The sequence below is a fragment of the Citrus clementina genome, unplaced genomic scaffold (assembly GCF_000493195.1).
Source record: "Citrus clementina cultivar Clemenules unplaced genomic scaffold, Citrus_clementina_v1.0 scaffold_9, whole genome shotgun sequence".
Lineage (NCBI taxonomy): Eukaryota > Viridiplantae > Streptophyta > Magnoliopsida > Sapindales > Rutaceae > Citrus > Citrus x clementina.
In genome coordinates, this window is record NW_006261964.1 from 12,635,140 (window position 1) to 12,650,962 (window position 15,823).

The 15,823-nt window shown below is 36.0% G+C and overlaps 2 protein-coding genes across 2 annotated transcripts; both read left to right on the plus strand.

Annotated features, from left to right (window-relative positions):
- The first annotated feature begins 7,316 nt into the window (after window positions 1-7,316).
- LOC112099228 lies at window positions 7,317-8,147 on the plus strand. The gene has a single exon (XM_024186418.1). The coding sequence runs from the start codon at window positions 7,317-7,319 to the stop codon at window positions 8,145-8,147; it is 831 nt and encodes a 276-aa protein (XP_024042186.1).
- A 503-nt stretch (window positions 8,148-8,650) lies between these two features.
- LOC112099229 lies at window positions 8,651-9,541 on the plus strand. The gene has a single exon (XM_024186421.1). The coding sequence runs from the start codon at window positions 8,651-8,653 to the stop codon at window positions 9,539-9,541; it is 891 nt and encodes a 296-aa protein (XP_024042189.1).
- Window positions 9,542-15,823: the final 6,282 nt, after the last annotated feature.

Below are 15,823 nucleotides of genomic sequence, written 5' to 3' on the forward strand. Positions count from 1 at the left end.
ACATTCCTAAATTATATTAATTGTATCATTTCTTTTTATATTTGAAATATTTATATAAACTGAGGAGTCGTTGTGCTCATTAATTTATAAGAGTGAAATTTATCTTCTTTATATTACTTTTGAAAAGTTGTCAACATTGTGTCACCTCAAAATGCCCTTTCAAATGACTTTGTCAATTCGTGTTAGGATTTTTATTATTAGCATTGTTGTGTAAATAATATTATAATTTCTTTAGTTCTTTTTATTAGGGATTTGTCTAGCCGTGGGAATTAATCAGATTAGTTTTTGTGCAATCTTCGAGAATATTTTTGGAGTCACAATGAAGCAAATTGGTGTGTAAGGAGGGTTAGATTATACACATTCAAGTAGCAGCGTCTGTTAGAAGCTGACATTAGATTTCCTACATCGATCGGATTTCTCTGATGAAAAATGATTGAGATTCCGATTCGGTCTGGGAAGATGGTTGGCTACAAATTTCTAGATTAAATCATAATTAATTTCAACAGCTATCTGTTTACTTGGGTATGAATCAATAATTTTCTGGCAATATCAATTAATTTATTGTGTTTTTCCCTACAGGCAACATAAATAAATAAAATTTGTTTTTATATCTTTATCCATCATGTGGCAGATTGACAGTGATTAAACTTCAAGAAATTGAATATAAAAAATTTGAGTACGAATATTTTTAAATAAATTTGTTTTTTTTTTTCTCTCTCTCATCTGCTCTCAAAATTTGTGTTGCTATTAGTTAAGGCTTCTTAAGTCAGATTTAAGATGATAATTTGTCTTGTTTGCCAATCAAGGATCGAGGGAGAATGGAGAGTGGAGACTGATATCACTGCAACATCATATAATATACCGGCTTTTGAAGTATAAGCAACGAGTAAGTAACAAATTATAAAACTTATTCACAAAACGTACAAAATTCATCGGACCACCACAACGAATTGGAGCGAGAAACCCTCCACATCTGTTAAGGAAGCTCATTGTGCTGAGCTTATGAAGAATAGAAAGGTGAAGAAGTTGTTAGTCTCAGCAAGTGAAGTTAGTTAACCATGCTAGCTCATCAGTGCCAGATCACCAAAGTTATTTATGAGATAACAAGTCAGCACAAGTTGTTAAAGTCTGTTATTAATCATTCTTGTGTGTATGTAACTAATCTCGTGAGTATATAAGATGTAATTGATTCAGTTGTAAATAAGATCTGAAAAATCCAGAATTAATGAAATAAGTTTTCTCTGTAAGTTTTCTCTCAAAACAAACAACTTCAGTTTTCTTTCATGGTATCAGAGCCACAATGGCTAGTTCCAGTACAACTAATCAAAATCATTTGATTGTTCATCAAACTCAACCTACTCAAATTTCATTTACTTTTGCCACAACCGTCAAGCTTGATCGATCTAATTTTCTTCTCTAGCGTAAACAAGTTTTGACTTCAATTAGAGGAAATAGACTTGAAGGATTTATCTCATAAAATCAAAACATTCCAGAACAGTATCTTTCTCAAGCACGAACTAATGGATCTGTGGAGAGAACTGAGAATCCAGCATATGTTAATTGGAGAGCTCGGGATCAGACTCTGCTTAACTGGCTCTTTTCAACTATAATTGAAGGTATTCTAAGCTCATTTCTCAATTATGATACTTCATTTGATGTCTGGAAATCAATTCAAAAGCAATTTGGAGTTCAATCTGAAGCAAAGGTAATGCAACTTCGACATGAATTAGACACTTTGAGAAAAGAATCAATGTCGATTGAAGAATATTGTTAAAAAATGAAGGTACTTGCTAATAAGCTTGCCTGTGCTGGTGATAATATAACTGACAAAGATCTGTTAATAAGAACTCTTAATGGATTAGGATCTGGCTATTTGGATTTAGCTTCAATAATCACAGCAAATAAAATGAATTATGATGATGCATATGCACTTTTGTTGACTCATGAGGCTAGGTTGGAACAAAATCAGAATTCTCAGGCCATGTTTAATGCTAATTACAATATGATGAATGCAAACTATTCACATATGAGAGGCATTCCTAGGAGAAATGCTTATGGTAATGGATCTTTTGGTCAATTTGGAGGAAGAGATCAAAATTTCGGTCGAGGCATGTTCTTTACTTCTTATCCCAGAGGTTTTCCAGCTCGTAGTAGTACTGTTGGTGGTTTTGGCAGAGGACATGCTACAGGCTTTGGAAGAAATCAACAGTTTACACATCATCCTAGATCATCGCATGTGAGGAATGTGTTTTCTCCTACAATTAACTCAAGTACTTCTATTGGTATCTGGACAGTGGTGCCACACATCACATTACAAATAACATGGCAAACATGCATGAGCGAGAAGAGTTCAAAGGTGTAGATCAGCTTACTATTGGAAATGGACAAGTTTGATCATTACTCATATTGGTGATGCTTGTTTTAACTATAAAAGTCTTCATACTGCCTGCAAGCACACACTTATAACACTTAAGGATATCTTATTAGTTTCTTCAATTACTAAGAACTTAATAAGTATATCTAAATTGACAACTGACAATAACATTTCCATTGAATTTGTTGGCAATGTATGTTATGTAAAGGATTCACTGAAGGGACGAGTACTTCTGCAAGGTCTTGCTGAAAAAGGATTATACAAGTTGCTGTTAAAGTCATCTCACACATCTCATTCTTCTTTCTTGGGTCAAATTTCTTCAAATAAGCCTTTGTCTATGCTATCTACTTGTCATCTTTCTTTTCCTGTTACAACTGGTACTCAGAATAATCATTCAATTTCTATGTCTTGTTATCAAACTATTGTCTCTCCTTGTAATGCATCAGTTAATAAAATCAGTTTGTTTCATAGAAGATTTGGTCATCCTCATCATGATGTACTAATGCATTTACTTAAGAATGATAAAACTATCAATCTATCTACCAATTTTATCAAACAATCTGCACAGCAACTATGCGAGGCATGTCAAATGGGCAAAGTTCATAGATTGCATTTTTCTGTTATTGAAACCAAAACTTCTCACATACTTGAACTCATTCATACTGATTTGTGGGGTCCCTCACCTACTCCTTCTAGGGCTGGTTATATCTATTATATCAGCTTTGTTGATGACGTCAGGCGATATACTTGGATTTACCTATTAAAGTTGAAATCAGAAGCCTTACAAATTTTCAAATTATTTCAAATTGCAAGGTTGAAAAACAATTTCAATGCTCAATTAAAAAGCTGCAATCTGACTGAGGGGGAGAGTACCAAGCATTTACTGAATTCTTGAATCAAAATGGAATCATTTTCAGGTGCTCATGTCCCTATACACATCATCAAAATGGGGTAGTTGAGAGAAAGTATAGACATGTAGTTGAGTTAGGTCTCACACTTTTAGCTCAAGCTAAATTACCCTTACAATTTTGGTGGGAAGCTTTCCAAGCTGTTGTCTATCATATTAATAGGTTGCCTTCTGCAACTTCGAAATTTCTTACACCATATGAAAAGCTTTTCATTCATAAACCAGATTACAAAATGCTCAAATGTTTTGGCTGTGCATGCTATCTTTATTTGAGAGATTACAACAAGCATAAGTTTGCATATCATTCTAGTAAATGTATCTTTATAGGTTATAGCTCTTCTCATAAAGGGTACAAGTGTCTGCACCCATTTGGTCAAACCTATATAGCTAGACATGTTATTTTTTATGAGAATTTATTTCCTTACTCATCAAATTCTGCTTTTACTTCGAACTCATCCAATTTATGTTCAAACCTACCATTTACTTCTCAACAAGTGTATCATCTATCCACTTTGTTAATGTCTCTAATATTAGATGACAACAACTACTATAATCATGATTCTACAAGATCTGCGAATAGTAATTCTCATCACTCAAGCAATTCTGCATACAACATTGATCATCACTTTTACCACAAACAGTTGAACCACATACAGAGCCAGAGCCAGAGCCTTATATTTCTCCACCTGATCAAATATCACTAAACATTATTCCATCTACCTCAGCTCCAGAACATACACAACATATTATCACACCAGAAAACACACACTCCATGATCACTAGAAGCAAAGTTGGGATTTTTAAACCTAAACTCTACAATGTTACACTTGTTCATAAAGAACCAGAATCTGTCAAAGAAGCTATAGAGAATCCTAAATGGCTTGCAGCCATTAAGGATTAGTACAATGCTCTAATCAATAACAAAACATGGTCTCTGGTTCCTAGATCAGCTGGTCAGAAAATTGTTGGCAACAAGTGGGTATTTAGAGTCAAACAAAATTCAGATGGAAGTTTGGCCAAGTATAAAGCCAGGCTAGTAGCTAACGGGTTTCAGCAGATTGAAGGGGTTAACTATTTTGAAACTTTTAGCCCTGTAGTAAAGTCAGCTACTGTCAGAGTGGTGATCAGATTAGCTGTCATGAAACAATGGGAGATAAGGCAAGTTGATGTAAATAATGTTTTTCTTAATAGAGAGCTGACAGAAGAGGTGTTTATGGATCAACCAACAGGCTTTGTTAATGATCAGAAACCAGATTTTGTGTGCAAACTTCACAAGTCTCTCTATGGCCTTAAACAAGCTCTAAGGGCCTGGTATGAGAAGTTAAAAAGTTGCTTGTTACAATGGGATTTTATAAACTCAGGAGCAGACTCTTTTTTGTTTATAAAGAAAACAAGCAACTTCATGATAATGGTACTGATTTATGTGGATGATATCTTAATTACAGGACCATATAGTGCAACATTAGAGATCTTTATAGATGAACTGAGCCGAGTCTTTGCATTGAAAAATTTGGGTAATTTGTCTTATTTTCTGGGTATTGAAGTTTTGTATGATGAAGGCTGCATCTATCCGTCATAAAGAAAATACATAAGGGATTTGTTATCCAAAGTTCAGCTACTTGAATGCAAAGGAATTGACACACCTATGAGCACTGGAATAAAGCTACAAAAGGAAACTTCAGGGCATCTTGGTCAATATGTTACTGATCCTACACATTACAGGAGCATTGTGGGGGGAATGCAGTATCTGATCTTAACAAGTCCAGAAATTGTATTTGCTATCAACAAGTTAAGCCAGTATGTTTCCACTCCTACATTGCAACATTTGGTAGCTTGTAAGAGAGTGCTCAGATATTTGAAGTCCACCTAAGATTATGGACTTAAATTTGTTCAACATGGAGAGATAAAGATCACAGGATTCACTGATGCAGATTGGGACTGTGATCTTGATGACAAAAAATCTGTTGGTGCTTATTGCATTTACTTGGGAAACAATTTAATATCATGGTCATCTAAAAAGCAATCAGTCATTGCCAGATCAAGTGCAGAAAGTGAATATAGAGCCTTAGCTTTAGCTAGTGCAGAGATAAGTTGGTTACAATCTCTATTTTCTGAGATTGGTTTGAGTTGTACAGAAACTCCCACTATTTGGTGTGACAACACCAGTGCCATTGAATTAGCTCGCAATCCTGTTTGCCATTCAAGAACTAAACATATTGAGATTGACATACACTTCATCAAAAACAAAGTAATTGCAGGAGAGCTACAAATTTAGTACATTCCTAGTGCAGAACAGATAGCTGTTTTTATGACCAAGCCTCTCTCATTTATTCACTTTAACTACCTAAGAGACAAACTCAATGTGTAGCTATGTCCCTTGAGTTTGAGGGGGACTGTTAAGGAAGCTCATTGTCCTAAGCTTATGAAGAATAGAAAGGTGAAGAAGTTGTTAGTCTCAGCAAGTGAAGTTAGTTAACCATGCCAGCTCATCAGTGCCAGATCACCAAAGTTAGTTATGAGATAACAAGTTAGCACAAGTTATTAAAGTCTGTTATTAATCATTCTTGTGTGTATGTAACTAATCTCGTGAGTATATAAAATGTAATTGAATCAGTTGTAAATAAGATCTGAAAAATCTAGAATTAATGAAATAAGTTTTCTCTTAAAACAAACAACTTCAGTTTTCTTTCAACATCAACCCCTCTATTCTCTTATAAGCAATTGGAACAAAACATCTGTGATGCTCCAAACACTATTCATATGTTCCATCCGTTGTTGCTAATTAAGACCTAGTCAAGGCTTGATATATGTACAACTTTAAACTTTGTAAATTAATTTAAAGGTTATAATTGTAGAAAAAGTAAAGATAGGAGAGCAACTTAATTAACAACAGGAGTATCTTAAAGTATTTTTAAAATATAAGAACAATCCAAATGCTTAACTTGAAATATGGGGATGAAAGAAATATTTTTCTTATTAATAACAAGGATATATACTCAAAAAACTCTCGTCTTAATGATTGGGAAAAAATTATTTTTGTAAAATCAAAATATATAGACATAAAACTGATCTGATGTTATCATATATATGAGTCATTCTTATGTGCGAATGCCCTCATTTTTTTGTTTTTCATGCGGATGTGCTATTAAGTCATATGATTTAATAGAGTCAGCATAGATTCACAATTTGAGGGTTATGGCTTTACAATGAGTTGAATACTGACTTTATTAAACCATGTGGCTTAATAGTGGGTTCGCATAAAAAAAATGAGGGCACCGACACTTGAGAATTTATATATAGAGAGAGAGAGTGAGAGAGTGTGTACTGATCTAATCTTATATTCTAAATTTATTAAAACCGGGAAAAGTTATTAAGGCATATGGTTTAATAATATAATGTCATTATACTATTAAAACATATCATTTAATAACTTTTCAGAATTTAGCAAAATGCAAGATCCTAGATTCGAATATTTCTAACATATATGTGCACACATTACGTCTGTCCCATTTAAACACGCATTCTGCTTAGTGCACTTGATTAATTGTCCTCAATTACCTTTTGTTTTTGGGGTTCTAATTTTAGGGACTTACCAGGTGTATTGGTTGATAAAAAGAATAAGGTAGGGTCGTAGGGTACTTATAATTAATTAAAGTACCCCACAGATCTTTACTTTAGGGTAAAGAAAAAGTCTCCTTCGAAAAGCTCTCTCTCCTTTATGGAGGCTTGAATGGAAATATTGAGGGGTCGTAAGGACTCATGTGGTCACTCTCAGTGAGTGGAAAGTAATCCAAATCAGTAAGCTTTTGGGATTGGGGAGCTGGTTGAGAAAGTTTCAAAAAGTAATAGGTAGTGTAGAGTGCTGGGTCATGAATTTAAAGCTAGCGAGCCGAAATAACTCACTCCCTGCCCTAGCTTTAACTACCATGGACACTGAAGAGCTAATCCGCAAGTGTCAAGCAATAACTATCAGAGAGGAAGACAAAGCCAAAATTACACTGGAGGTGAATTTGAAAAAAAAAGAAAGAACAAATAATGGTAGGCTGCTTAGTGGGCAAAGTAATGCTCGCAAAGGGAGTAAATAAAGAGGGCCTTAAGGCTGTGTTACAGCAGGTGTGGAGGACTTTCAAAAAAGTCAAAATCGAAAGCGTGGGAAACAACATCTTCATGTTCAAATTTATTGAAGAAGCAGACAAAAATAGAGTGATAAAAGGGGGACCATGGCACTCCGACAGGGCATTGATTGTACTCGCTGAGCCAAGGGGGATTGGGGAAGTCGCAAAACAATCTTTTACTCATACATCCTTTTGGGTGAAGATTCTTAATGTTCCAATAGCGTGTATGGATAAAGATTTTCTCTGGGACTTGGGCGGGAAGATTGGATCAGTAGAGGAGGTTGAAACTGATGGTAATGGAGATTGTATTGGGGAATATGCCAGAATAAGAGTTTTAATTAATATAACACAGCCGCTAGAGAGGATTCTATTTCTAAAGCAAGAATGTGAAACTGATATCCCAATGCCGGTGGTTTATGAACGCTTGCCGGATTTTTGTTATTGTTGTGGAATTATTGGACATCAATACAAAGAGTGTGACAAGTACCAAGACCAACCACAAGAAGATCTACCATATGGGAGTTGGATGAAAGCGATTACGGTAGGGGGCTTTACCAAGAGGTATCAGAACAAGGGAAGGTGGAACTATGGGGTTGGAAAATCGAATGAAAAATCAGCAAGCTCAGAAAATCACAGCTTCCAGCAACAGCAAGGGCAAAACCAAGCAAACCCGATAGGGGCAAACGGGTCGGTACAAAATGAGAAGGAAATGGGACAAACCATGGAGCATGCTAAGAATGATGTGATATGAGGAGTAGCTGAGCAACAATTAATGCAAGGAGTGATACAGTCAGCGGACAAAGAGCAAAGTGACGGCCACAAGCAAGCTGAGAAAAGTGGCAATGCAACAGCCCTAAGGAAAATGGGCACACAAGCGGGAAATGGCATTCCAAAAGAGAGGGAAAAAATGAAAATAAGTCATGAAGAGGAAGCTAGAAAAAACGATGGGCCGGAAGGATCTCAACTATAGCCCAATAAAAGGAAGTGGAAGAGATTAATTAGAGAGCTAAGTGAGGGGGGAATTGAGGTACAAGCTCGAAAAAGGCCAAAGGGGAAAAAACTCTGGCAAAGCCCAAGGAAAAAAACAAAGCTCTCTAGCTCAAACAAGCTCGAGACAAAAAATCTGGTGCATGTCTCTCCAACAACAAGACTTCAGCTGGAGTGGGAACCGCTGATGCTGGAAGAGGTGATAGTTATGGAAGCAAATAATATGGAGATATCGGTGGAGGCTGGTGGCCAGCCCCGCTGGAAGCTATGAATATCCTCAGCTGGAATGTTCGGGGTATAGGGAATCCCCAAGCATTTCAAGCCTTAAGAAAAATCCTCCAATTGCATGGTGCTCAGCTGGTGTTTTTGTGTGAAACAAAGGTATCAACCATGCAAATGAATGTGATTGCAAATAAGCTGAGTTTTGAGAACTGCCTTGCGGTAAACGTTAATGGAAGAGGAGGCGGAATAGCAATGCTTTGGAAATCAGATATTGGGGTGCAAATCAACTCATACAGCCGGCACCACATTGATGCCAAAACTCAAATGCCAAATGGAAATCGAATGCGAGTTACAGGAGTGTACGGACATTCGGAAATAAGTCAGAAAAACCACACTTGGATGCTCCTTAGGTGGCTGGCGGTTTTATCTTCTAGCCCTTGGTTGTGTTGTGGAGACTTTAATGAAATTTTACATTCAGATGAGAAGAGGGGTGGCAATGACAGGAACGTGAACTTCATTAATGATTTCAGAGAAGTTTTGAGAGATTGTGGCTTAAAGGATGTCGGGTATCGGGGGTATGCTTTTATTTGGAATAATGGAAGATATGGGAAGGGATTCGTGGAAGAAAGGTTGGACAGATTTGTTTGCACTAAAGCTTGGAGTGACAGATTTGTGGACTGTGCAGCAAGCAACCTAGACACCTGGACTTCGGATCATTGTCCCGTGTTGATGGCTATTCAAGAGAGAAGGGAGGGCATGAACCCAAGGGGTAGGCATTCCTTGCGAATCCATTATGAGAATATGTGGAGCTCGTATGACGTATGCAAAGAGATAATTAAGGAGGAATGTAGGTTGTATAGAAATTGGAGTAGTGAAGATCCAAGCCAATCTTTTCGACAAGCAACAAAAGCTTCGATGGGTAGGCTGTTGGGGTGAAGCAAGCTGGAATTTATAAAGCATGACAGAAATATTGGAGAAGTTAAAGAATCAACTGCGAGAGTTAAAACAAAGAAGGGTGCAATATGTAAATGGTGAGGAAATTCGGAAGGTGGAAAAGCAAATCCAAAATATTCTCATGGATGAAGAGATCTACTGGAAGCAGCGCTCAAGAGCAGATTGGCTCAAGGAGGGGGACAAAAACACAAAATTCTTTCACGGCAAAACGACTGCAAGAAGGAAAAAAAATAGAATTTGGGGGATTGAAGATAATTTCGGGAGATGGATTGAGAAGCCAAATGAAGTAGAGCATGAGTTTTGCAACTATTTCACCAACCTTTTTACATCAACCCAACCGAGCCAAGATCAAATTGCAGCAGCCTTGGAAGGAATAACTCCGAGAGTTTCAGCTAGCATGAATGAGAGTTTGGGGGAACCGTTTACAGCCGAGGAAGTTTTGGAAGCTCTGAGTCAAATGTGCCCAACGAAGGCTCCGGGGCCGGATGGTTTGCCAGCAGTGTTTTACCAAAAGCATTGGTATATGGTTAAGGAGGGAGTGCTCACGACTTGTCTGCATATCCTCAATTCACAAGGTACCATAGGCCCTCTAAACCACACTTACATTGCTTTGATACCAAAAATCGGAAAGCCTAGGAAAGTGACAGATTTTAGGCCTATTAGTTTGTGCAATGTTAGCTATAGAATTGTAGCTAAAACAGTTGCTAATAGATTTAAGCAAATTTTGCACAAAATCATCTCTCTGTCGCAAAGTGCCTTCATCCCCAATAGGTTGATCACTGACAACATAATAGTTAGCTATGAATGTTTGCACAAGATTAGGCATTGTAAAGGCAAGCGAAATGGATTAATTGCATTAAAGCTTGATGTTAGTAAAGCTTATGACAGATTGGAATGGAACTTTTTAGAGTAAACTTTGAAAAAACTGGGCTTCTCACATCAATGGATTAGCTTAATTATGAGGTGCATTAGTTCGGTTTCATTTTCAGTGTTAATAAATGGTTCAGTGAAAGGCTTAATTAAACTTCAAAGGGGCTTAAGACAAGGTTGCCCCCTCTCTCCGTATTTGTTTATTACATGTGCAGAGGCTTTTTCATCTTTGCTGCAGCAGGCTGAGCAACAACGACTTGTTCATGGGCTATCTTTTGGAAACAATTTGAAGATTTCGTACCTTTTATTTGCTGATGACAGCCTTGTCTTCAGCAGAGCCTCCATGGCTGACTGTCAAAATTTGAAGATGATCTTTGAGCGCTACTCCACAGCTTCCGGTCAAATCTTTAATTTCAAGAAATCTTCTCTTTTTCTCAGTGGCAACGTACAACAAGATCAAGCTGAGGCAATTGGGAATCTATTTCAGCTCAATATTGTGTCGAGACATGAAAAATATTTAGGCTTGCCGTCTATGATCGGGAGAAAGAGAAGCAGCTTTTTCAATGACATCAAGCTAAAGGTTTCCAATAAGATCTCAAGCTGGCAGCATAAATTTTTTTCTTGTGGAGGGAAAGAAGTCTTAATCAAAGCAGGTGTTCAAGCCATCCCAGCTTACGCAATGAGCGTTTTTAAAATTCCGATGGGTGTTTGTGACGATATTCAAAAAATGGTGGCAAAGTTTTGGTGGGGCTCCAAGAGGGAAGAGAGGAATATTCACTGGGCGAAGTGGGAAAAGATGAGCCAAGCTAAGTGTTTGGGAGGGATGGGTTTTCATGACTTTTCAAGCTTTAACCGAGCCCTTCTATCAAAGCAAGGCTGGAGGATTCAGCATTGTCCAGATTCGCTGGTGGCAAGGGTCCTACAAGCCAAATATTTCCAGTCAAAAAATTTCTTGGATGCTAAACTCGGCTCAAACCCCTCATATATTTGGAGAAGCCTTCTGTGGGGAAGGAAAATTATTTGCTCGGGCTCTAGGTGGAGAGTTGGCAATGGCCAGAAAATTCATGTTCGTAAGACTAATTGGATCCCACAGCCTTCAACTTTCCAGCCAGTGGTTAAGCCATCTTTGCCTCCTGATCCTATGGTCTCGGAATTAATTAATGAGGCAAACTGCTGGGATGAGAAGAGGATTTATGAGCATTTTGACAAAATGGATGCTGATTTAATTACTAAGATTCCTCTGCCTCGAAGACCAAGGGAGGATGAGCTGATTTGGCATTATGGAAAAAATGGCCAGTTCTCGGTTAGAAGTGGATACCAGACAGCTCTCCAAATAAAATTTCCAGCCATGCCTTCAAGCTCAGTGGTTTCCAAAAATGAATGGAATATTATTTGGTCCCTTACTTTGCCTCAAAAGATCAGAATTTTTGCCTGGAGGGCAGCCAAAAACCAACTCCCCTCAGCTGAGAATCTGTGGAAGAAAAAAATAATCTAGGAACCCATTTGCCAAGTCTGTAAACTGGGAACAGAAAATGTCTTTCATGCTCTAGTGGCCTGCAAATTGGCTGCGAAGGTATGGAAGCTAATCCATTTTGATGATGACATTCATGCAGCTCACAGTCAAGATATTTTAAGCTTGCTGCATGCTATGAAAATAATGAGAAGCAGAGATGACCTGGAGCTGTTGGTAACAATTTTCTAGGTAAAATGGAATGCTAGAAATCAGTTGATTTTCAAAGGAAAAAGGGAGAACCCCCAGATCATGGTAGCTAAAGCTGAAGCTTTGATTGCAGCTTATAAGACGGTGCATTCTCCAGCTGAGGCCTGCAGCGAAACAGAGCAGAGGGTACCTCCCCAGACATGGAATCCCCCTCACGATGGCTTTGTAAAAGTAAACATTGATGCAGCTATCAACTTCGAAAAGAATATTGTAGGGCTGCGGGCAGTAATCAGAGATGTTTTGGGGCATGTTACAACAGCTGCTATCAAGGTTTCTAAGTTTTATGGAGATGTTTCTTATGCAGAAGCAGAAGCTATGGAATGGGGTATGTTGGTGGCGAGAGATGCAAAGTGAAAGCTATCATCGTGGAATCAGATTCTCAAGGTGTGGTCAATTTAGTCAACAACAAGCAGGGCAGCAGATCCGAGATCTATTGGGTTGTTTCAGAAATTTAGAAGTTAGCGGAAAACTTCAATCGTGTTAGTATTAAGTATACGCCTAGATCTTATAATGTTATTGCCCACTCTTTAGCTAAGTTAGCTTTAGAGAAGTGTGAGACTGTTGTGTGGAAGGGATTATACCCTTCACAAGTGATGTATCTCTTTTCTTCTTTGATTTAATTGAAATCTCTTTTAAAAAAAAAAAAAAGAGTACCCCACAGATCCAGCAGATTTAAGTCTTTGTACCCCATTAATTTCTTCCAACAATTAACCTCGATCCTAACTTAAGTCATAAATTATTTATAATTACATTAATTAATGTTTTAGTAGATGACAAGGATATATTCGCGGATTGCTATCGACCTCTTGGGCCAATTAAAGAGAGATAAGTTACAATTCAACATTTTTGGCACTTAATTATCCTATTGCCGCTGTTTCCGATGATACACGCTATTTGAAAAATATAGACGTTAATTCTAATTAGTTATGAAGATCTTGGTTCGCCTGGGAGCTGCAACAATTAGCTAACTATGTATGGAGTTTGTTTAATAATAATATTAATTCAAGAAGATAGAGAGCATAATTAATTAGACTAATATGAAAAATACCATGCAATTTTATCTTTTTCTATGGACGAATGGAATTAACACATTGACACACAATAATTTTATTAATTAAGGAAGACAAATTACATGGACACAAATTAAAAAAAAAAATCCCTTGCATATCTCAAGAGATCTTAGTAGTTCAATTAACTAAACCAAATTTGACACACTCACAATTAATAGGCAGTAACAGTACCTATTGTTTTATTTAATTAAACACTGTATAAAAGAGTAACACTGCATCCACTTAACCAGTGTAATCAAGATTTCTCCCATATTGAGGAACAACAAGAAGATCAAGGTTGCCGTCATTCACTTTCTCATCATCATTCAAGCTTATAAACGAAACAATGAAGCCCTCCAACCAGACGTTACCTGAAAATTTTCATATTAGAAAATTTATTTATAAAGTATATATTAAAAATAAGAATTAGAAATGAAATTGAGGGTTGGCCTACAACCTGCGCAGGGAGTTTCCATATTCTTCAAATCAGAAAAGATCTTGCTTGCTTCAGGTGATGAACTGTAATCAAAACTCAAAAGTAAGTTGCTTTTGTTTCCTGTTTGACATAATACAGATATATATAGAACGAAGGTGGGATGATCGCAGCGTCGTTAATGCATGCAGTGTATATAATGGATCAACGGCTGACGTTTCCTAAGTGCTGATCAACAGCTGAAATTTAATTAAAAGATGAGGGGATCACAGCTGCTGAATGTTGACGTTGAATTTCCTACGTCGGTCGGATCTCTGACAGAAAGATTGAGTTTGATTAAAATATCCCGATGGGGACGGGGATCAAGTTTGTATCAATTAATAATAAAAATAAATAAAATAAGGATAGAGTTGTTCACCCTCTAAATTTCAGTCTGAACACTCTAATTTTTAACAAAAATTGAAGCCATTGGCACTCTTCATTATCTTTATAAAACTCACTTTAAATAAAATTATGTTTAAGGACAAATAAGAATTGAGTACATATAGAATTTTTTTTCCAACAAATTACTTTGTTTAGTAATTAATCCCTTTTTTTTAATTTTCTACTTGTACAAATTTAGAATAATGTATTATTCTTTTCATAGTGTTCTTGTTGATTAAATATTTCTGTACTTAACACTGTTTCAAATTATAATTCGAAATGTGCGTAATTTAAATTACAGTACTGAAGTGTTTATGAAACACTAACTATACTGACTTAAAAGTTATGTTAATTTTATCAACTTCTTAGATGATGAAAAACCTATAATATCAAACTTATAAATTTGTCAAGATTATTTTTTAAAAGTCACATATTACAAAAAAAAATTCCTAGTTACATCTTCTTTTTTCAGAGCTTGTAACTTAAAAAGTTGCAGCATCTTAATACCAAACATGGCTCATCGATTTAGATTGGGTTGGAACTATTTAGAGAGAGGAAAACGGATCTAATTTTTGGGGAGAGAAAGTGTTTTAGAAAATTGTAAAAAAGAAAATTAGGGGATACAGAGAGAAAACCCCATAACCGGCCGGACTACCGCACTGCAACCTGCTATTCAAGTCAATTAATCTGTCCCCGCAGCTCCACGTGCCGCGAGTACGTGGTTTAACTTGACATATAATTGCTGTTACTTACGGCTGGTGTAACATCGCAGGACCCTTAATTAAAAGATTAGGATTAACAGCTGTTGAATGTTGATGTTGAATTTCCACATCGATATTGGAATTTAAAAGAAATGAATTTTATGTAGCGATATTGCCTGTAGGGGAAGACAGAATAAATTAATTGATATTGCCAGCAAATTATTAATTCGTATCCAAGTACAGGGCTAGCTCTTCTCAAAAAAAAGAAAAAAGTACAGGGCTAGCTATCGGAATTAATTAAGATTAATTGGTCATCTTTCCGAATTTTTAATCCATTCCCATGTGAACCGAAAACATGTTAATTAATGGAAATCAAATATTAAAAAAATAATAGTAATAACTTAACTAATAATTTATAACTGTCAATTTAATTAATAGTTTATCTAAAATTATTTTGTTTATTTTTATTATTAGCCAATAATTTATAACTATCAAAATAATTGTAGATAAACTAATAATTAATTTGATAGTTATAAATTATTAGCTAAGTTATTATTATTATTATTATTTTAATATTTGATTTCCATTAATTAATATGTTTTCGGTTCACATGGGAATGGATTAAAAATTCGGAAAGATGATCAATTAATTGGAGCGAGAAACCCTCCACATCAACCCCTCTATTCTCTTATAAGCAATTGGAACGAAACATCTGTGATGCTCCAAACACTATTCATATGTTCCATCTGTTGTTGCTAATTAGGACCTAGTCGAGGCTTGATATATGTGCAACTTTAAACTTTGTAAATTAATTTAAAGGTTATGACTATAAAAGTTTAGAAAAAGTAAGGATAGGAGGGTAACTTAATTAACAATAAGAGTATTTTAAAGTATTTTTAAAATATAAGAACAATCCAAACGCTTAACCTGAAATATAGGGATGAAATAAATATTTTTCTTATTAATAAAAAGGATATGTACTCAAAAAAAGCTTGTCTTAATGATTGGAAAAAAAATATTTTTGATATAATAAAATAGGTCTAATCGATTGTAAAATATAAAAATATT